General features: G+C 46.8%; 2 protein-coding genes across 3 annotated transcripts in view; one reads left to right on the top strand and one right to left on the bottom strand.

The window, feature by feature from the left end:
- SERINC3 (serine incorporator 3) overlaps positions 1–22,687 on the top strand; it is a 54,121-nt gene that overhangs the window by 22,785 nt on the left and 8,649 nt on the right. The window contains exon 11 of one of the 2 annotated variants that reach the window (XM_028137293.2): positions 7,641–7,963. The exons of the other annotated variant lie outside the window; for it this stretch is intronic. The gene's annotated coding sequence lies outside the window, so the exon portion shown is untranslated. Of the gene's footprint in view, positions 1–7,640; positions 7,964–22,687 lie in introns of those variants that run through there. 2 annotated transcript variants of the gene reach the window in all.
- On the bottom strand, positions 529–14,099 carry TTPAL (alpha tocopherol transfer protein like). The gene is made up of 5 exons (XM_008158668.3): positions 14,054–14,099; positions 9,668–10,127; positions 8,526–8,719; positions 7,094–7,204; positions 529–4,801 (listed from the first exon to the last, which is right to left on the bottom strand). The coding sequence occupies exons 2-5, from the start codon at positions 10,110–10,112 to the stop codon at positions 4,523–4,525; spliced, it is 1,029 nt and encodes a 342-aa protein (XP_008156890.1). The 5' UTR covers positions 10,113–10,127; positions 14,054–14,099; the 3' UTR covers positions 529–4,522.

Genomic DNA, 22,687 nt, shown 5'->3' on the forward strand with positions numbered 1-22,687 from the left:
TAAATAAATAAATAAATAAATAAGCAGATTTTTAGAGATGCTTCCTCACTCTAAAAGTTCCTCCCCTCTGTGTTCCGTCCGTGGACTGACAATAATAACTAAAGAGAAGTGCCTAGCACCATCAGGAGAAAATAGTGGCTGGCTGCCTGGCTTTGAATCCGTTCTACCGGATTAGCTGTGTGTCCTTGGGCAAAATGCTCGACTTTTGTGTCTCACTTACCCCACTGGGGCAATAATCCCGCTTCACTAAGGGGCTTGACAATTACATGAGATTATCTCTGTGAAGGACACCACCATGCTCAGCCCACCTGAGCTCTCAGGAACTGTTCGCTATCACTAGGATTCAGGGCTGGTCCAGAAAGTGTATCTGGGCCTTGAGAACAAAACATGTGTCTGCACCACTGCACCAGCTCCGTCCTCCTTTCTACACACGGGCGTCTTCTAATCGCACGTGGTCTCCGCGCAGCAGCCCTGCGTGTGTGGGACGCACTGTGCTGTGAGTGCCCTCCTGCCTCGGCTGCAGGGAGGCTCTGCCAGGCCGCATGCCAGGAGTAACAAGCTGCCACTGTCACAAAGGGACTCCACACCTTTGTCCTTCCAGGGTTTTATTGTTGGAGACCAGTCATGCATACTAAAATTACACGTTTTCACCACTTTGACTTAGAAAATGCACTAGAAAAATAAACTTTTGGTCAAAACAAACACTGAAGTAGATGACTCCACCACCATGTGGCCCTATACTCAAAGCCAAACTGAATTTCAGTTTGAAGTGAGGAATGTGACCAGTGGCTGAAATGGTGCCCCAATCTGGTCAGAAAGAGCCCACCTCCCACCCATCAGAGTGGGGTCAGAGGCTGTTGGCCCCAGGAAAGTTTCAAGTATTTCACTCGTAACAGGGTCCCACCTGATGTGCCAGGAGGCGAGGCACATCTGCAAGAATCCCCAAGGGCAGCTGACTGGCTGTCCAGCTGAACACGTCGCCCAGTGAGATGGAAGGAAAAGCAGTGAATTGGCCAACATTCATCACTAGCATCTTCATCCACAAATCACACTGGGCTTCCTCAGGGACCAAATGCTAAGGAGGAATATCTGGACATCCTGCATTTCAAGCAAGCCATTTTTTCTGAGTCCAGAAAGCAGAAAGAAAATGACTTGAAGTTCACAAAATTAACAGATCCCAGTACCCAGGAGAGGAGTGGAGTGTGAGAACTGCCATCATTCCCGAACAGTCAATGTTTGGCATCTCCACCCCTTTCGTGCCACAGGACAGCCACACTTACACATTAGCTATCACTTTGCTTCCTAAATGAAAGAGCTGTCAAAGGAGAACCTTAAGAGCGGAAAACTTTAACAGGAGGTATTATAATAATGCCAGAGTACCACCGCCTTTTCATTTGCCTACCCAAATGAAAAAAATAACCCCACGACTGATCTGAGAATCAGATGGCATTTAAAGAAACTGCCCACCAGGGAGGATTCCGAAAGGCTCAATGTCTCACAGGAATTTAGGGGGAAATTCTCTGATTCCCCTGCTACATTTTGGCCAAAAAAAAAAAAAAAGTATCTTGTAAGCTGAAGTGTTTATAAACCTAAGGACAGGTGGCTCCGTGAAAGCAGGATGAAACATGAGGGAGCTGAAGAGGAAGCCAGGGTTGCACTTCTGGCTGTTTCTGTCGATTTCTTTCTGTAGATTCTACCTCCCCATGAAGGCAGAATGGGATTCCAGGAAGAGACACACTTTTGTGTAGCAGTATGGGGGAAGGAGGAAGAAAAACCCCATATTACCTAAACCTACATTTGGAAGTTTTAGGTACTTCCTGAATAACCCAGCTTGGGGGCGGGGAGGAGGGGGCAGGGGCAGGATGATCGATGCTGGGAAAGGAGGTTTCAGAGTCAGGGTGTGATCCCCTTTAAGTACAGAATGGAATGATTCAGGGGTGTGCAGTGGTTCACCCAAAACCACACAGCAAGGTACAGCTGGAACTCAGGTCTCCTGGTTTACTCTTTTCCATTCCCTACTCTACACACTACCCTGAATTGTGGGGAAAGTTCATTTTCAGGAGCCTGTGAAATGGGCTGGAGTTTTTCCCTAAAGGAAAGCACTCCCCGTTCTCCGCGGTTCACTGCTGTGCGGTCTGTGCGCCTCCACTAATGAGTGTGGCTCCCTGGGCGGCTCCCTTGGTCATCACCGGCCTCCTGCTGGGGAAACTGGAAATGCTTGGTGAAGCCACACACAGACTGCCTTGATTTTCACCCAGGGAGGCCCTGGTTTCCCAGCTTGCTTCAAACTCCTCAGGCGCCAAACGATTGGATCCCTCTGTAGAGCCACAACGAAGCAGCAGCTCTAGAAGGCAGGCTGGCAGGCAAACCCTGGCTCTGACTCCTTTCAGAAGCTGAAATGACAACGGCCTGACCAGCATCCTTCCTGGTCTGAGATGATTCTCTAGGTGAGCTTGGCCACTGCTATTGAAGTCACCTAGACAAAGGCATGCAATGGAATGCAGTTTCAACCTTGGAAACTTAGTGGGGCTGAGCAACTCATTTCTCTCTGTCTAGCTGATTTCAATTTTTTTTTTTTTTTTTTTTTCCTTTTAAAAAAAATCTCTTTGGGAACTAGGAAAGCCTCTAACCAATTTTCCCATCCAGGCAGATGGGTCCTGAACCTCTACCTGCATTAGCCACCCCACTTGTCCTGTTTAGATCTTTTCAGCAATGCTGGTCACACCATCACTGTCAGACGGAACTAGAGGCAGCCAGGGGTGTGCATTTTGACACTTTCAGCTCAGCCAGGTCCCAGAGGACCCGGGGTCAGTATCTATGGTGAAAGGAACTTTCCCTAGAGTTGGCACTAATGAGGCACATAACTTCTACCAACAACCGCTCCGGACATTTTTAAAGTGCTATGAAGATGAACAGCTTATTTGCAACAGACTGGCCTTTGAATTTCGGTGCACTGTTCACTTCCACCTTGCCTGGTGGCCTAGGAAGTGCACAGAGAAGGTGCACACACAACACATAGTACTGGTTACTTTAACATCATTTACATGGGATGAGTAGGAAAGAAATCAAAAGCCACGAGATGAACCCCCTAATATGATGCCTGGACAAAGGCTAAATTCTTGACAGGATGAGTCTAAAGTATTGAAATGCAGAACAAACATCCAGTCTGGCTGGACAGACTAAAGTGTGCCCACCCACAACAGAGAGAGAAATGCCGGGGGTCTGGGAGGGCAGGGGCCCTCAGAAGTGACCCAGCAATAACGTGCCCTTGTATTCAATTCCAGACCAAAATTTCAGAATCCCAAGTAACTTAACCATTCCCTGCTGCCAGCTTTACAGTTATACCACCAGAATCTCAGGGATGGAGTTCATACAAGAAGCTGGTCCTCTCACCTGCCTGCCCTCACAAAAGCCATTCAAGTTTAACCCTCACTAAGAAAAGGAGGTTGGTACCACTGAGTCCCAGGAATATACATACTTGTTTCTTTAAAGGCAGGGCCAAATGGTGACTGACTGACACATCCCTCCTGGAAAGGCCCAGGCGTACCACAGAAAACAGGATCCAGCCACTTGCATCTAGAGAGTCCTCTTTCTAGGCGGAAAAGCAATGTCTAATGTCCAATAACAAAACCAAACCCTCAGCAGCCCAAAGGGCCCTATGTGTCATTTCATTTAGCATCATTTTACAGATGAGGACACTGAGGCTCGCAGAGGCCCAGGTCTTATCCATGGCCACACGTCTGAGGCTGGAGCTCAGGTCTCTTAATTCTTAGGCCAGCATTTTTTAGCTACACAGGCCTCGCCTCCAGTATTTTAGGTTGAATAAAATTATATACTTCTAGGACCTTGCATGATTCTGTTGAGAACCAGGACTAAGGCTTTATGGATTTGGGAAAACAAGTTTCTACTGCAAGATTCAACCAATGAATCCTACAGGTGCTTGAAGTCTTGGCTCCCGAACTTGACCAGGAAGTCCCTGGTCAAGCTGCTGATGTGCCGCTGTGTGCCTGATTCAGGTAAGGTGCTTTCCAAATCCATGATGGCAATGGGCCTGGGCCGAAAACTTGTAGATTCCTGATGAGCAACAGAAGTCTGGAGTTAGGGTTCATGGGAAAGACACAAACTCCTAAAGTCTCACATGTGGCCACCATGCAGGCTTGACGCAAGTGTTTCATGTGCTGACTGGCCAATCGGGTTGGTTTCTCCTGAAGATGGGATCAAAGTGACTTTGGTCCTCATTCTTCCTGCTTTGAGATGTTTAAGAACCAGATACAACTTCCAGATTAATGGTTGCAAACTGGGATTCCACAAATTTGGGAATCATTGGGGACATTTTCCATGTCTTCCATGAAATAATTCAAGTAATCAAGGGCATGCCCTTTCACTCACGCTCAGCTTTCCCTCCATGCTGCAGCTTAATTACAAGGAGCAAGAATCCATGGCACCTAAAATTCTCCATGTGCCTCCCCATGGAAGAAAAAAAGGAAAGGACTTAAAGCTGGTGATGCTCACAAGGGACTGGCTAATAGCAGGAGTACAGCTGTGATTTCACGGCCCGCATGGAGTCATCACACTGCGCTTCTGAGGTCAGCCCCTCGGGCAGCAGCGCCCGCCCCAGGATGCTGTCGCAGGCGGGGACAGGTTGGCAGAACTCTCGCACAAAGTCCTCCTCCGAGGCCAGCAGCACCGCGCTCCAGGCAGCAATGTCCAGCTCGCCAGCCGTGCCCCCGTACTCCTTGGGCAGAATACTTTTTGGAAGGTTTGTGTGGAGAGAGTTCAGGTCAGACCCGTGGAGGAAAAACTAGAGGGGAAGGAAGTGAAAACACACCTGGCCTTAGGTTAATCAGTAATTCACTGACCTCCTTCGTGCTAGGTGCTCAAATATCTTGAATGAATTAAGGAATGGTTGATGACAACTCCACCCCTCCAGTTCCTTGGAAAGCTTGAGGATCCTTAATTTTCTTTTCTTTATACCAAGTGCCCTGTTGGCCGCTCCTTCAAAATATACCCAGAATCCAACCACTTCACTGCCACTCTAATGGTACTATGCCACCATCGTTTCTACCTAGACTCCCACAACAACCTCCTTCCTGGTCTCCCTGCTTGCACCCTTGTCCCACCACAATCTAAGCTCATTTCGGTGGATGTCAGATCACGTCACTCCTCTGTACAACTCTCCAGTGCTCCCATCTCACAGACTAAACGCCAAAGGCCATTATGATCTAGCCCCCGTTACTTCTCTGCCTCCTCCTCCTCCTCCTTCCCCTCTGCTGCTCCTCCAGTATGCCAGGCGCGCTCCCACCCCAGGATCGGGCTGCTGCTGGTCCCAGGATCTGTAAGGCTCATTCCCTTGCCTCTTTCAATTCTTTACTCAAACGCCAGCTTCTCAATGACGCTACCTCTAACCACCCCATTGAATACTACAACCCTTTCCCCCTTCCCATACTCACTAACTCCTTTCACTGCTTCATTTCTCTCCATTGCACTCATCACATTCTAATACCAGGTAACATATAATTCCTTGTCTATGTCTCCCTAGAACAGGGGTGGGGAACCTTTTTACTGCCAAAGGCCATTTGGATATTTATAACATCATTCTCTAGCCACACAAAATTATTAACTTAAAAAATAGCCTGCTATATTTGGTCAAACATTTATTTGCCTCACCCCTATTGCCTTGGCAGGGCCAGACCAAATGGTTTTGTGGACTTTATACGGCCTGTGGACCAGACATTGTCCACCCCTGCCCTAGCATGCAAGCTTCCTGGGGACCAAGAATTTGGTCTATTTTGTTTATCTAGAACATACTCACATGTAGTATTTGATCAATATTTTTGAATGAATGAATGAACATATGAAGGACCAAAGGAACAAGATTGTGGGCCATAAATAAGGTCATTTCACAGATTAAAAAAAAAAAAAAAAAAAAAGACTTGGCCCAAAGGCTGCTTTGGAAAAAGCAAGTTCCAAATAGGAGCTCCAGAAACCAACACAGGCTCAAACCCAGGCGTGGAGGCCACTAAGTTAGTGGTTCTCAGACCTAACTGTGCATCAGAATCTCCTAGGAGATTTTAAAAGCACAAATTCCTGGGCTCTACCCCTGAGCTGATGAATTAACACCTTCAGGGAGCCCAGCTAGTATGGCTCAGGGTCTGAGCGTCGACCTACGAACCAGGAGGTCATGGTTCAATTCCTGGTCAGGGCACATGCCAGGATTGTGGGTTTGATCCCAGTGGAGAGCATGAGCATGCAGGAGGCAGCCGATCAATGATTCTCTCTCATCATTGATGTTTCTATCTCTCCCTGCCTCTCTGAAATCAGTAAAAAAATATTAAAAAAAAAATCTTCAGAAGAAGATCTGGGGATTTGGATTTTAAGTTCTCTTCCTTGCAATCTTGAGATTCTCTGTCTTTCTGTGCTTCCTCTTTGGAAAAAAATAAAAATAAATATATAATATGTATTATATATATATAATATTCAAGACCCAGTCTTTGGAGTGATCACAATGTTCCTAGGCCTAGGGAGGGGAAAACTACACCCACCACATTTCAATCGCGGTGCTGGAAAAGGCTCTTCCATCTTTTCAAATGTCATTTACCCTTTCTTAAATAAGAATTAAGCTAAAAGCTCAACTACCTCATGAACCTTGAATTATTTCACAAACTTTATACAGCAAGACAACAAATTAGGTAACTGGGAAGGCTTAAACAGTATTTTGAAACCCAAGGAGCTGTAGTAAGAAATCTCCATAACTCTTCTTAACCACCTGCCCAATGACTACCCTTTTCCATCCTCTTACATGTAAAATATAATGTTGGTTTACACAGGACATGAAAAGGTCTAATTGATTACAGAGCAGGGAAGCTCTTAGATAACAATCCTGGCTCTGCTCTCTCTATTGTCAAATATTATATTCTTATTCTTCTTCTCTTCACAGAAAGGATTGTTATTGTACTTTCCAAATTAATAGTCCTGGGGCAAAAATAATAAATTAAGGTAAGTTTATTGATGTCACAATTAAATTTATAGATGTCACAAATAAGGAAGCAGAAACAAAATTAAAGTATCTTAAGTTATTAGGACCATTACTTACTCTGTTTGCTATTTTCTCCTTCAGAAATGGTTTTATGATGGCAAAAATGCCTTTAAATATTCGAGGTTCATTCACGACATGGACCGCTTTTATCCGAATGGGGAAGCCATCCTGTGGGGGAAGGGAAGGGGATGTTAGAACACATGGAGTATTTGCAAACTGTCTGTTACCACAGCCTGCCTCACCCCGTGAAATCTTGGTCTGGTCTGATTCTCAAGGTCTCCTCAAAGAAACCCAAGTAGGGGCTAAACAGGAAGGTAAAAAGTGGTCTGAGCCTATGTGGATGGATCTAGTAACTATCGGACCTTCTGAATCAGAGCTGCCCAAAATGCATTTCTCAGGATGTTACAAGGTGTGATGTAAAAAAACATTCCATGGTAGGTAAATGAGTTTGAGAAGTAGCAAGCTAAATATAGTCAAACAGATTTCCTTTAACTGCAGGACGGTTCAGAGCCTTAAATGCAAATGTTTACAGTGACATTCACAAGGAAGGGACTTGCTTTACCATATTTCCCAAATTTTTTAACCCTGGAATTTTGTCTCTCAGATCATCTTACAGCAAACAATAATCTAAACTCATTGTGCTGACCCTGAAATCCACATGGGATTTAGCAGGAGGCATCAGAAGAGTGGAAGCCAAGGAAAGCCCGAGCGCTGCCTCAAAGCCAGAATTCCAACTTCTGATAATGACCAAATGTGACACTGATGTTCAAATCCTCAGCTGGGGCACAGGAGGGCCTCAGACACACTGAGAACTGTTCTCTGGTCCCCACAGCTCACAGGAGCCAGCACCCATGGGCTGGGTCAGAATGAGCTAGGAGTCAAGCCGGAGAGACCTGGGCCACACTCTATCTGCTGGATCTGTTTTCCCGCCTAACCGAAAAAGAAAAATAATTCTTGACTTGTCTGTCTGAAAGGATTCCTTAAAGCACTGAATGGGTTATGATGACGGTAACAGTGCTTTGCAAACCATTACACACTGTGAAGATACATAAGGAACCTGATGGTTCTCAGTGACTTGTGTTCTGAGACACAACTCGAGGGGTGAAAGCATCGGGCCAAACAGTCCAACAAGGCTCCCCACCCCCAGGTCCCACAGGCGGCACGGCAGGCTCTATGACCTTGGGCAGAAACACAATTTCTCAGTTTCATTTGTTAGGAGAATTTCTCCTCTGTCTCCTTGACCAAAAAAAGAGCAGAAAGCATTTCCCTGGTTTTTGGAGTCTTGTCCGAAAGCTGATCTTGCCTAGATTAAAGGTACCTCAGAAACTACTGGAGACCCACATGGGAATGAGTGGTAAATAGAACTTTTAATGCTTTCGTATTTTTCTGATTGTAGGAGCGGGAAGCGGGGTGTGCGTATCACATGGGTAACTGGACAGGGCCCTGGGGAAACAACAACAGAACAGGCACGCGACAAATGGGGCCATACCTGAAGGATGCCAATCACCTTTTTGGCTATAAAAGGGCCAAAGTGAGATGCTTTTGATAAGCTCACTCCTCTGTAGTCTGCAAGAATTACAATTCCATTCACTTGGGTTTCTTCAGACTGAATGAGCTTTTCTAATGTCAAGTATATGACTCGGATGTTTTCGGTAATTGGATAGTTGCTCGGTATCCATCTGTCTAAGGTCATAAGAGATGGTCAGTGTGCTACAAAAATACATACAAACAATCAGACAGGCTAAGCTTTATCTCTGTGCTAACACTGTCCTTTAAAAGCAGAAAAGCAAGATGATATTCAACTGGCATGGCTCTATTGAGGTTAGGAAATCGGACACCTTCAGCAGCAGCTGACATTTCTTAACTCCTGAAATGGAAATGCAATTGTGTTGAAGTCAAAAGTGTGAACTCTGAAGTTACACCTTGGGCAAGTTACTTCCTTAGTCTGAGTTTTACATCGCCTCATAAATAGAATGGGATAACAGTACTTATTTTATTTTTATTTTTTGCTAATCCTCACCTGAGGATATTTTTTCCATTGATTTTTAGAGCAAGTGAAAGGGAGGGGATGGAGAAGGGGGAGAGGGAGAGAAACATCTATGTGAGAGGGACACATCAATTGGTTGCCTCCCACATGCACCCAGACCAGGGCCAGGGATGGACCTGCAACCCAGGTACGTGCTCTTGATGGGGAATCGTGCCCTTGATGGCGCATCCCTTGGGTGCGTGGGATGATGCTCTAACCACTGAGTCACACCAGCCAGGGCAATAGTACTTATCTTAATGGACATCTATGCCTTCTCCCATCAGATGTGTCCCTTTATCTTCAGGGCATCACCCTGGTTTTCCCTGGGGAACCACCTCTTCCCATGCTAACCATGCAGTTTGGGTAAAATTGAATTGACTCCTGGCTCCAGGTGGGCTTGGTTCTCTGAGATGCTCCTGTCTCCTCAGACTAAATCCTCCCTCTTTTCTTAAGCCAGGTTGAGTAGGGTTTGTTATCTGCCATCAAAAGGCCTTGACTAACACATGGAGGGGATAAAACGGAAAAGGAAAGGGAGAGAGGGGCTGGACAGACACATCCCAAACTGAGGCTGTGCACAAGCACCCTGCAACCGCTTAGGGCAATACCTGGGCGGAGGCAGAGGATATGGCAGCCCCGGGGGTCGGTGTGGGGCAGCACGGTGAGGAATCCGGAAGCGAGGACATCTTTTAAGGCCGACGGCTTCAGGTTATGGAAGACTTCAGGCCAACTCCTCCTACAGCTGTGGTAGTTGATCAGGAGCTGCAGGGCCCGGTCATAATCAAACTTGCGGGCTCGGAGGAAGCGCAGCAGGAAGGCATCGTCCAGAGAGGTGCGCAGGTTCGGGAAGTCCTTCCGCACCATGTCACGGAGGGCCTGCACGTCTCGAAGCCTCCATTCCGGCTTCTCCTGCAGCTCTTCCCTGGCCTTGGTGACCAGCTCTTCCGACAGCGAGCACACATAGCCAGGAGGCTTGGATGCTGGCGGCAGCTCATTTTCGGAAAGTGAGGCCACAGAAGGGCTAGTTCTCAGAGAGTCACTTTCTTCTGACATTAGCTACCAGGATGCCTGTCAAAACAGATGCCCCAAGCGGATTAATAAAGTGCAGCATTATTACCTGGTCACCTCAAACCCCACGGCAGCTGATGTAGGGGGACAGGAACATTTTTGTTAAGCCAAGTAACCTCAGAGCACTGGGTCTCAACTGGGGTGGAGGCGTGAGCTGGATCTGAACCGCGTGCCCCGGTCCAACCCCAGACTGGATTAAGTAAGAATCTCTATGGAGGCATCCAGACCTACAGCAGGAAACACACACTCCTCACCCAACACCGTGGCTTTGCTCACAGATGTATGCATGTGTGCTCGACGTAACTTGTAATTAAAGAAATGTGAATTAAAACAACTCTGAAATTCAGATTGGCAAAATGCAAAATGGGTACTCTGATATGCTTGCTGTTGAGAGAATAAACTAGGTAGCCTCTTTGGATGGCAGTTTATCATTATCTATCAAATTTTAGCCCTGGCCGGGTGGCTCAGTTGGTTAGAATGTCGTCCTGTACACCCAAAGGTTGTGGGATTATAATGGCAAAAGATTGGAAACACTTTAATTACCTACTAGTTGGAGACTGGTTAAGTAATATCACCATATGAATGGAATGCTATTCGGTCATGGAAATCAGGCAGAACTTATAAGCTGATATGCTGAGGGGGGGTGGGGGAAAGCAGTTGCAGAACAATGTATATAAAATAATCATGTCTGACTGGCAGGTGTGGCTCAGTGGTTAAGCATCGACCTATGAACCAGGAGGTCAGGGTTCGATCCTGGTCAGATCACATACCTGGGTTGCAGGCTCCCTCCCCAGTAGGGGGCGTGCAGGAGGCAGCCAATCAATGATTCTCATCATTGATGTTTCCAACTCTCTCTCCCTCTTCCTTCCTCTCTGAAATCAATAAAAATAATTGCACTTATGTTTTTAAAATATATACATATATTCACTTGTCAATACACCTAAAATTTCTGAGAAGAGATACAGGAAACTGTTGCCAATAGTTCCCAGAGAACAACTGGAGAACTGGATACCTGAGGTGGGAGAGGCTGTTTACTGTACTGTTTGAATTGTTTTTACCATACGCAATGTGACTTGTCATGGTGCTCGTGAAACTGAACTCATCAGATCTGCTGCTGGGGTGAAGCATAAGTGCCGGGTGGCCCCAGCTGCTTCCCCCCTGGATCCGCCATCCAGGGGATTCACACTTGGCACAGACTGCCCCCAGCCAATGACTGAGACATGGGACTCCTCTAACAGGTAACTCTCTGCCTCGGGGACTCCCCATCAGTCTGGCCAGCCGAGCCTTTCATGGACCTGCATCAGTCCGAGACTTACTGCCCGAGCCTCCTTCCCAGGGCCAGCTCCCCTCCCTTCGTGCTTCATGGGCGTTGCTGCCAATGGATTTCTTGCGTGTCTAATCTCCTCTTAGTTTCTGCTTCTTAGAAGACCAGAAACACACTTATCAAGTGAAAAACAGAAACAAAAAAACGGCTGCCTCAGATATTCCAGAATAAGATAGCAGCAGGGCTGTCCAGTTCCAAAGCCTGAACTCTTGTCCATGGGCTGTCACTGAACCCCTGGAGCCCAACGAGGAAGGCAGGGACCGTCTCAGGGGTCTCTGCATGTAGCCAGTCACGCCAAGTGCACAGCGGCCCTTGTGACCAGTTACCTGCCCGGCATCTCAGGTCTGCCCATTCCATTCCTTGCATTCTAACCTCCAGCCCTACCCAGCTTCTTTCACTTCCTCCCAGAGGTGTTTTCCTGTCTTGTGCACATCCTGTTTCCTCCAACTAATATGCTCGTCCTCTAGCTCATCACCTGACTGATTCATCCTTAAGTTCCAATTAGATGCCACTTTATTCATTCAACAAATACTGAGCACTTACTATGTGCCAGGCCCACTTCCAGGCACTGGGGATGCAGTGAATATAAAATCCTGCCTTCATTGAGCTTGGATACTAGTGTGTGTGTGTGTGGGGGGGGGGCACTATAAGCAAAATGAACTATACAGTCTCCATAAGCACTATGGAGAGAGATGAAGCAGGAAGGGGGTTGGATGTATCTGGGGACAGGAGCTGCAATTATAAATAGGGTGGTCATGGAAGGCCTCACCCAAGCGACAATGGAGCAAAGACAAAGGAGACGAGGGAGCAAGTTGTGTAGGTCGGTATCTGGGGGAACGAGTGTAAAGTCTGAGGCAGGAATCTGCCTGGCTTTTTCGAGGAACAGAGAGGCCAGTGTGGCTAGAGCCAAATGAGCAAGGCAGAGAGTACTAGCAGATGAATTTAGAGAGGTACCCATGGGACCAGAGCTTTGTAGGCCAATAAGGTTGACCTTGAGTTTGGTGGGAGCCAAGAGGGTTTTGAGTAGAGTGACATGACCAGATTTGTATTTTAAGAGGATTGTTCAGTTGTCTTGCAAATGGACTGGAAGGGGATGAGGATGGAAGTGAAGAGACCATTTAGAGGCCACTGCAATAATCCAGGCGAGAGATGACGGTGCTTGAAGCAGGCGGCCTTCTGGGACTCCAGGCCAGATTAGGAGCCTCCCCACGGCTCTCTGACACAGCCCTTCTCCCACTCCATTGTTGTCTGTAGGCAATTTGTGAGCAACATTCACAACTGTCTTGCTCATCACCTTAAACCCAACACCTAACAGGATGCCAGGCACATAGTCCGAGCTCCATAAATATTTGTTGAATGAGTTTCATCAGCTTGGCAGAGGTATGCTGAGCAAGGAATGGAACAAGCATAGATTCACAGGACGCACCCTGGGCTCTGTTTCCATGGGAGTTACCACAGACGCCTGTAATCCCAATTCCGTGCGTACCCAGGAGAAAGACTGTCATGCCACGTCCCTGCCACAGCCTCAGTGTCTTTCTTCAGCCTGTCTCCTAGTTCCCCACCTCTCAATGCATATTAAATGCCAGTCAAAACAAATGTCCCACCATTCTCAGAACACCTCATGCATTTATGATATTTCTGCTGGAATTTCCTCTGTTTGTTCCCACCCAGATAACTCATCACCTTCCAGACCCAGCTTCAATGTCACCTCCTCTGTGAAGCCTTCCCTGATTCCCCTAGGGTAACTCCCTCCAGTGTCCCACAGCACCGATTTCTTTCAGAAATGGCAGTCCAGTGTTAAGACATAAATACTCCTCAGGGTCTGTTTCACCAACCTGTCGTTATCAAGTAATCACCGATCACCTACCATATGAGTCAGGCACTGTGCTCACAGGCAATGGGCATACAACAGCGAACAATATAATTCTTTGCCTTAAGTTTAACTTACAGTGTAATAATGAAGAGATAATACGTATTTGAGCATTTTACCATGTATCGAGCATGGTGATAAGAACTTTCCTTTTAATCTTCACAATATTTGGTGACGGCTCTATTACTCCTCCCATTTACAAAGGGAGGAAACCGCCCACTGGAATATAAATTCCATGGGGGCACACAATTTGCCTGGCATGTTCACAGATGCTCAGAACAATCGGCTGATGATGTGGAGGTAAGTGATGTGCCCAGGGGTACACACCTAGCGGGCTCTACACGCCACCTGGAGCCTCCGGGCCCATCTCCAGGGTCTGGGCAGTTGTCCCGCACAGAGCTGATGGGTGGGAACTGGGAGGAGTGCAAACCCCATTCGTTAGGGTGGAGCCATGAACCTTCCTCACCTGAGTCCATCACCCTGTGAGCATCACCTTCCTCCCCACGCCGCCCAAACAAGGAGAGGTCTAGATGCCATCGCGCCTGGAGCCCCACACACCCTACGTCTCGGAGCAGCCTTTCGAGACCCCCCACTTCCGGTTGTCGCCCCTTCCCCAGGTGTCCCCATTTCCTGGGGTCTCTCTCCTCGGGTCCCCCACTTCCGGTTATCCCTCCCTCTCAAGGGTCCCTTTCCCCGGCCCCCAGGGCCACGGACGGGCTCGCAGGCACTCACCGGCCCGGTTACGGGGCGGAGCGCGGGTCAGTCGGCGGCGGGAGCCTCGTCCGGCAGCACGCGCAGAACGACCCGCACTCCCGGCCCGCCCGGCCCCGCCCCTCGCGCCGGAAGTGACGTACGAGGGCGTGCGAAGACGGGCAGCGCCGTCAGTGCGCATGTGCGATGTCTGGCCGCGGTGTCGGTCTTTTGGCTCCACCTGGCGGCCCGAACCCGCGCAGTGGGACAGGAGCCCGGGGAGAGGCTGGCTGGGAGGAAGGGGAATGCCTGCAAGTTTAGATGGGCTAGCTGGGGAAACTGAGGCCCAGAGAAGGAAGGAAAGAAGCTGCCATTTTCTGAGAACGTAGCTACCGTGCGCCTGGTGTTTTACGTTTATTCTCTCATTAAATCTTCATATTTATGGAAACTTTCATGAAAGGGAAACTGGCAATCAATGGAGTAAACTCATCAAATATGTCTCAATCCCTGAGTTCATAAAACCAGCAAAAAAAGAATTCATATTCAGCAAAAATACTAATTGATCACCTTCTCAGGATGGCATAGAAACAAATTATATTCTTAAAAACTAGGTAAATAAAAGGAAAGAATCAATTACTTCACTTAAAAAAAAATGCCTTCATTGATTTCAGAGAGAGAAAGGGAGAGGGAAAGACAGAAATATCAATGATGAGAGAGAATCATTGATTGGCTGCCTCCTGCACACACTCCACAGGGGATCAAGCCTGCAACCCAGACATGTACCCTGATGGGAATTGAAACATGACCTTCTGATTCATAGGTCAATGTTCAACCACTGAGCCATGCCGGCTGGGCAAGTATTCCACTTTTTACATATTAATTATACCACTGGGTAACCAAATAGTAGGTTAAGAAAAACAACTTATAAAATTACTAGTGACCTGGTGCATGAAATTCGTGCACATTAAAAGGGAATTAGAGGAAATATTTTAATATTGCTATTTGCCCTTTCTCTATAGAAGTGTCAGAGATGAAAGAAAATTAGTAAAATGTATATGAAAATCTTCCTCCTGTCAGAGTCTAGGGTGCGACACGGGAACCAGAGTGAAGTCCCCACCCACCCACGTGCACCTCAAAATCATGCGAGACCCAGACCTGGCCAACCCCACCCCTGTCAAGCCCCCCCCCCCCCAGGTAGGGGGCATGGCCTGAGGTCCCCTGTCAAGCCCTGCTGTGGGTGCAGCCATCTTGACTGTTATGGCATGATGGTCAATTTGCACATTCCCTCTTTATTAGATAGGATTATAGCTAATTGCCTTGGCTGGGTGTCTCAGTTGGTTGGGGTGTCGTCACATACACCAAAAGTTTTGATTCCTGGTCAGGGCACATTCCTAGGTTGCAGGTTCCATTCCCAGTCAGGGCGCATACAGAAGGCAACCAATCGATGTTTCTCTTTTACATCAATGTTTCTCTCTCTCTCTCCCTCCCTTCCCCTCTCTCTATAAAAAATATCAATAAAAACATGTCATCAGTTAAGAATTTAAAAAATTATTAGTTAATAAATGAAAACAAAGTGATTGCCATTTTGCAGCCTGCTATAAAATCATGTACCTAGCTAGAGAGAGAGAGAGAGAGAGAGAGAGAAAAAGAGAGAGAGAGAGAAACTCCAGCCATGTACGTGATTCTTGATGAAAGAACCCAGAACCACCTGCTATCATGCCAAAGGAATGAAACCTGGGTCTGATCCAGCTGCTAATTTGCAGGAAATGGGGAGGTCAAAGGGCCAAGCTGAACTGTACAATGAGGATGCAATTGACAAAATCCAGACTTTGAGAAACTATACAGGCCAGGCAGCCTGAGTTCTTCAACAGATAAACTGCAGGGAAAAGAGAGAGAGAGAGAGGGAGGAACCTGTGCACTGAGAGAGGCTTAAAAGACATTGAGTTTTTTTTGTGTTTTTTTAAATATATTTTATTGACTTTTTACGGAGAGGAAGGGAGAGGGACAGAGAGCTAGAAACATCGATGAGAGAGAAACATCGATCAGCTGCCTCTTGCACACCCACTACCGGGGATGTGCCTGCAACCAAGGTACATGCCCTTGACCCGAATCGAACCTGGGACCTTTCAGTCCGCAGACCGACGCTCTATCCACTGAGCCAAACCGGTTTCGGCACATTGAGTTTTTTTAAATGGGAAAAACTAAGCTTGAATGTCTAAGGGTGCACACTCAGATGATTAAACCATACAGGATGCAAGGAAATCATTGCTATAAAAGTCAGGGTAGTGGTTACTTTCAGGGGAAGGGCTGTGGCTGGGACATGGAGGGACTCAGGGGGGGCTGGCAAAATTCTACTTCTTGACCTGGGTGGTGTTGACAAGGGTGTTTGTCTTGAAATGGCTCCCTGAGCTACAAATTAAATTTGTACGATTTTCTGCATCTGTGGTTTGTTTTACAACATAAAGGTTTTTTAAAAATGAAAACAGAACTACTTCCCTCTGTGTGTGTTTGTGTGTGTGTACATATACATGTATGTATATATAGCTTCTGGGAGTACCAGGTACGTAGCAGGTACTCACTAAATATGACTGCCCTTCCCTGTTAATCATGTGAAAAACCCTTACCTGTGTGATTTCACTCCCTTGTGCGACTAATTAAAAGTAGTTGATGCTTATTAAGTGATTGTTATGTGCCAGGACTGTTCCCAGTGCATGTAATCTAACTGAATTTTCACAACCTTTTTAGTTTTATTCCCATTGTACAGAGAAGAAAATTGAGGCTCAAAGAGATCATCTGTGGCCCCACAGAAAGTGGTAGAGCAGTCAGATTTTAAACCCAGGCAGCCTGGCCGCCTGACCCATACTCTCATCGTGTGTGTGTGTGTGTGTGTGTGTGTGTGTGTGTACCTACCTTACTGTTTTTTAAATTTGGTGTCCAGTGCCCCTTTTTGTACAAATAATAACTCCCCCTTATGGAGTGCCTGCCAACGTGTGTGCCTCCCCTGGACACGCCACACCCTGGACCACGGAGGTACTTGTTAGTCCGCCTTTGATAGATGAGAGAACTGGAGCTCAGAGAGATGCAGAACTTGCCCAGTTACAAGGTTAACAAATGGAAGTGTTGGGGGTTTGCGTTGTGGTGGGGACGGCTCACACTCTTTGGCCCTTCAGATGCTAAAGAACAAAATGTTCCTCCTCTTAAACAGATGGCTAGCTGATGGATCTGACCCAGTTTGAGGTCATGGGTTGCCCAATCAGTGGTCCGGAGCCTGACTTGGCTTGAGAAGTGTCCAGACGAGGGCTGGGAGAAGTCGAGAGCTTGGCAAGTGCCAGACATGCCTGACCCCAGTCGGGGGGTCGTGTGAAGCTTGTGACCCATGGGCTGGGTGTGCCTCGAGGAGCCAGAGACTCCTGTGTGCCAGGCTTTTGTTCAGAAGCCTTCAAGTCAGGACCTAGAACAGAGCTGTCCACCTTCCCGTGTGCCCGGGGCTGGCTGCATGGATTTCCCAGAAGAGGTGGGAGCCCAGCTGTGTTTTTCTGGTCACACATTGATTTTCTAACATGACTCAGCATCGCTGCTTGGAGCTGCCGTCCATCCTCTCTGTTCCTGGGGGCTCTACATCCCAGCCAGGCTGACGCATTTCAAAACAGGGCTGGGAACGGTAGCAGACGAGGAGAGGGGGAGACACCACACCCTCTAACTCACAGCTTAAGAGCCCACTCAGCCCACACTCCGTTGTATATTGACACCCAACAGGATCAACTTCTTACCGAATGCCGGGCACCTTGCTAAGCACTGTGTGTATTCACCCAGCGAGTCTCACAGACAGGTTATCGAGTAGGGGCTCTCATGAGCACCATTGCAGAGGTGAGAAAACTGAGGCCCAGCCAGGCAAAAGCACTTGTAAACAGACACACAGAGATGGAGCGTCAGGTCCGTAACTGTGGAATCACAGGCTATCCGTCCGGCAATGCTCGGTCAAGTCACTGTGTCGCTCAGCCTTCCCGACAACCTGGTTGGGCAGTACTGTCACCTGCATGAAGAGATGGGGAAACGGAGGCCCCGGGGAGGCGGGTGTGACTTGCACAGTGTTACTCGAAACTTCTGCCGGCACAGCCAGTGATTACTTTTCAGGAGCACAGTGAAAGCCCACACCTGCTCCAATGTGGCCCCAGTCCCTTGGTGTAGTATCGCTCCTTACATTTGCCCACAGCTGTTCTGTGATGGGAAGAAGGGGCAAGGAATCCTTTGGTGGTCATCTTCTCGGAAGGGTGGAATGGGCATAACGGGGTCTCCTCCTGGTGGTGATGACCATTAGAGAGTTTAACATGTGACCCCTACATGCGGGCCCAATGGTGTGATGGGGCAGGAGCATCCAGCAGCTGGGAGAAGCGGGATGCCTGGCTGCGTGGGTGAAGGAGCCAGAGAGTGGGTCTGCTGGGGTCAGCCCGCCCTCCAGGTGCCCCTGGGAAAGGCTGCTTGACTGTTTCCCATAGACCAGTGTGGGCAGAAAGCAGCTACAAGGAGCCAACTTGGGCCTTGTCCTGCAGCGCCTCCTAGAGGGGCAGAGGGGTGGCGGCAGCAAGAAGCTGGAGTTGGGTGTCAGATTCCCAAAGATTGAAGAAGAAATTGCAAGGGGCCCCCAGGAAGAAGGGTGCACCCATTGAGGTCAAAGGTGAGAAGGACTTGAAGCAATGGCCGTCTCCATGAGTCCACAACAGCGTCCAAGACAGAAAGGGGCAGCTTCCAGCATCTGCTGCGTCCGGAGCCCTTGAGGCCAGCTAGAAGGGTGCTGGTGGAGTGACACCCCTCCTCTCCTCTCACCATCTCTATGAGGCCCCCTCGAACCCAGAAAGGCAGGGAAACCATCAATGGGCTCCACAGTTTTTTTTTGTTGTTTTTTTTTAAACAGTGCTTCTAGAATGGCTGACATTTAAAGAGACACCCTAGCAACTGGAACTCTCGGACATTGTTGGTGGGAATGCAAGGTGGTGCAACTACTTTGGAAAATAATGCGCAGCAGTTTCTTAAAAAGTTAAACGTATACTTATATGACCCAGCAATCGCACTCCTAGATATTTGCCCAAAGAAATGAAAGTACTTGTTCACTCAAAGACATGTGCATGAATGTTCTTAGCAGCTTCACTTACAATAGCCAAAACTGGGGCAAAACATCTATCCACAGGAGAGTGGGGGTAAACAAACTGTAAATATATATATACACACACACACACACACACACACATATCTTAGCAATCAACAGGAACAAGCTACTAACACATGGATACATCTCGAAATAGTTCTGCTCAATGGAAAAAAAAAAGAGTACGAATTGTGTGTTTCCATTTGTATGAAATTCCGCAAAATTTAAAGTGACCTGCAGTGAACAAAACGCACCTGCAGTGACTGTGGTTGCCAGGGATGAGAGGGGTGATGAGAAGACGAGGAGAAAGGGGCCGCAGGAAACTTTGGGGTGATGGCACGTTCATCATCTTGATTGTAGTGATGGGCTCATGGGTATGTGCGTATGCCAAAACTCATCCAATTATGCAATTTAAGTAGGTGTAGTTCATTGTACATCGATTATACCTCAATAATGCTGTTTTTTTTTTAAAAAAAAAACCACAAAACTAGGGAGTGGCACAGTTAGGATTTGAACCCACGTGTCCAAGGGAGCCTTCCTGTTCCCGCCGCTGTGGACCGTGGCCTCGCCCACACCACCCTCTGGCCTGCCCTCAGGATTGGTGAGGGACTCCTTTCTCCCCTGGAGGGACCTTTCCTTGTGTCCTCCCCCATCAGGTGCTTCAAATGCGCTGCCTGAGAGCCCAGTGCTCAGTCAGACCTGCCTGGGCTGGATTCACACCGGCTGTCTGACCTTGGGGGGTTCCTTTACCTCTGTGAGCTTCAGATTCCTCATCTGAATAATAATAGCAGCTACCTCGAGATTGCCTGAAGGATCAAATAAGAGACAGTTCATGTTAAACAATTAGCACAGGGCTCGGTGTAATCAAGCACTCAATAAATGTTAACTATTATTGATCTTCACCTGGGCAGTGGCTGCTGGCTGTTTAAGTTTCTCAGCCTTTGAATCAAGTGCTTACCGCCTCAGTTATATTTATTGACATGGAAAGATGCCCAAAGTGAACCGCTGAAGGGGGAAAAAAGCAGGCTACAAAACAATGTATTTTAAAGGCGTTTTAAAGACTAAAGGGGGGGAAAGGGGACATACCTCTCTCAGCACGGTGTCTGCACACCGGAAGGGCCCAGTGAAGGCCAGGTGTGATTGTTATTCATGTGAAAACATTTTGTTGCCCACCCAACGCTACTTTCGAATGTTATCCTGTGAGCTCCTGTGAAATAAGAATGCTCACGACTGTGCTTGGACAGTGAGTCAGAGATAGACCTGTGCCGTCCCCCTGCCTTCCTTCTGATGCACTGCTGGGGGCTATCGCGGGTGGGGCTGGAGTTGGACTTGGGACCCACGGTCTCAGGTGGATGTTGGTACTTTCTTTTGAGGCCCTGGAGCAAAAGCAAAGCAAAGCCATGCCCTTTGGAATTGAGACTCCAAGCTTGGACAAAGAATATTCTTTGCAGTAACTGAGGTGCTATGATAAAATATAGACACTTGAGGGCATTACAATCAATTGGCAATGGAGAAAATCACAGAAGGGTGATGATGATGATGATGATGATGATGATGATGATGATGTTGCTGTTACATTTAACATTCGCTTCTGTTTACTAAGTTTTTACTATAAGCTCCTAAAATACGCTCAGAAACTCACAATTTTTATCTCTATTTATCCTTCCAAGTACCCCATCAGTTATTCTGTTACTAAAGATTTTATAGATAGGGTGTATTGCTCTTTAGCATTTTAAATATATATACATAAAGCATCAACCTTCACAAATTTTTTAAAAATTTATTTTTATTGATTTCAGAGAGAGGTAGGGACGAGAGAGAGAGAGAGAGAGAGAGAGAGAGAGAGAGAGAGAAGAGAGAGAGAGAGAGAGAAACATCAATGACGAAAGAGAATTATCCAATAACTGCCTCCTGCATGGCCCCTACTGGGGATCGAGCCCACAACTTTTGCATGTGCCCTGACCAGGAAGCAAACCCTGACCTCCTGGTTTGATGCTCAACCACTGAGCCACACTGGCTGGGCAAAATTCACAAATCTTATAAAATGTACAGCTATTAAGTGTAAGACTTGGTGAATTGTTACAGGTAACCCTGCTCAGATCAAGATGCATAACTTTTTTTAAAAATATTTTTATTGACTTCAGAGAGGAAGGGAGAGGGAGAGAGAGATAGAAACATCAATGATGAGAGAGAATCATTGATCGGCTGCCTCCTGCACGCTCCCCACTGGGGATCGAGCCTGCAACCCGGGCATGTGCCCTTGACCGGAATTGAACCCAGGACCCTTTAGTCCACAGGCTGGTGCTCTATCCACTGAGCAAACCGGCTAGGGCAAGATACATAACTTTTTAAATTAAAAACAAATTAAATTGATTAGGATAATATTGGTTGAGGTATGCAACTCTATAATACAATCTCTGTATCCTCTATTGCATGCTCACTACCTGAAGTTTAGTTTCCTTCTGTCAGCTTGTATGTTGTTGTTTTTTAATTTGTCACCTTGTGTTTGATTCCCTTTACCCTTTTCATTCACCCTCCCCTCCATTCCCCTCTGGTAGTCACCATTCTGTTGTCTGTAGCTATGCATTTGTGGTTTTGAAGATATATAACATTTTAAAATATTTTTGATTTATTTTTATTGATTCACAGAGGAAGAGAGAGAGAAAGAGATAGAAACATCTGTGAGAGAGAATCATTGATCGGCTGCCTCCTGCACGCCCCCTACTGGGGATTGACCCACAACCCGGGCATGTGCCCTGACTGGGAATCGAACGGTGACCTCCTGGTTCATACATAGGTCGACGCTCAACCATTGGGCCACACCAGCTGGGCCCAAGATAGGTTTTTGATGTATTTAAGAATTAGTTGTGACTACTTGTAGGGACAAGCCACTCCCAGCCTTTTATTTTTTATCCTCACCTGAGGATGTTTTTTTTTTTTTTTTTTTTTTTTTTTATTTCAGAATTTTATTGTATTGCACTGTGATGGAAGTACTTGCAAACTCTTAAGACTACCTTTACCACCAGATTAGGACAGTAAGTATAATAACCAATTTCTTAGTAAGTAATGTCTTACAAATTAAAACACATTTAAAATAGCTTTAAATGCATTCTTCATAAGTAATTCAGCATATGTTTTTATATCATATTCACTTATGCTTAAGAATTAAAGCAAGTATATTACTGTGATGGAAAAATCCCACTCTTCTTATTTTTTTAATGTATCCTTATATAATCATCTACATGATAGATGAGGAAACCCATGAAGTTTCCCACAGATCAGATATATATTTTCAGTTCATCAGAAGCACCTGGTCATCTACAGCTATTTGTAATTAGATGGCATTTCATTAAAACCAAAACAAGTTCCTATAAACAAAAGCTTCCAATGGACTAAGGACAATAATTAATGCAATCATTCAAGGGATCATGGCTGTTCCTTAAGGAGTGCAAGTTCCAACCTGTCAACACCAGAGGTAATCACTTTACATTAATTTATACGTAATTCATTTAAATTCTTTATCCGAGTATAAC

The sequence above is a fragment of the Eptesicus fuscus genome, chromosome 12 (genome assembly GCF_027574615.1).
Source record: "Eptesicus fuscus isolate TK198812 chromosome 12, DD_ASM_mEF_20220401, whole genome shotgun sequence".
Taxonomy (NCBI): Eukaryota; Metazoa; Chordata; class Mammalia; order Chiroptera; family Vespertilionidae; genus Eptesicus; species Eptesicus fuscus.

What these genes read in the sequence shown, in the direction of transcription:
- TTPAL (XM_008158668.3), bottom strand. Translation starts at nt 10,112, where the DNA reads ATGTCAGAAGAAAGTGACTCTCTGAGAACTAGCCCTTCTGTGGCCTCA. An exon ending in AGGTGATTGGCATCCTTCAG is followed by an intron (nt 7,205 to 8,525) that starts GTATGGCCCCAT and finishes CTTCCCCCACAG; the next exon opens with GATGGCTTCCCCATTCGGAT. An exon ending in AGGAGAAAATAGCAAACAGA is followed by an intron (nt 4,802 to 7,093) that starts GTAAGTAATGGT and finishes CTTCCCCTCTAG; the next exon opens with TTTTTCCTCCACGGGTCTGA.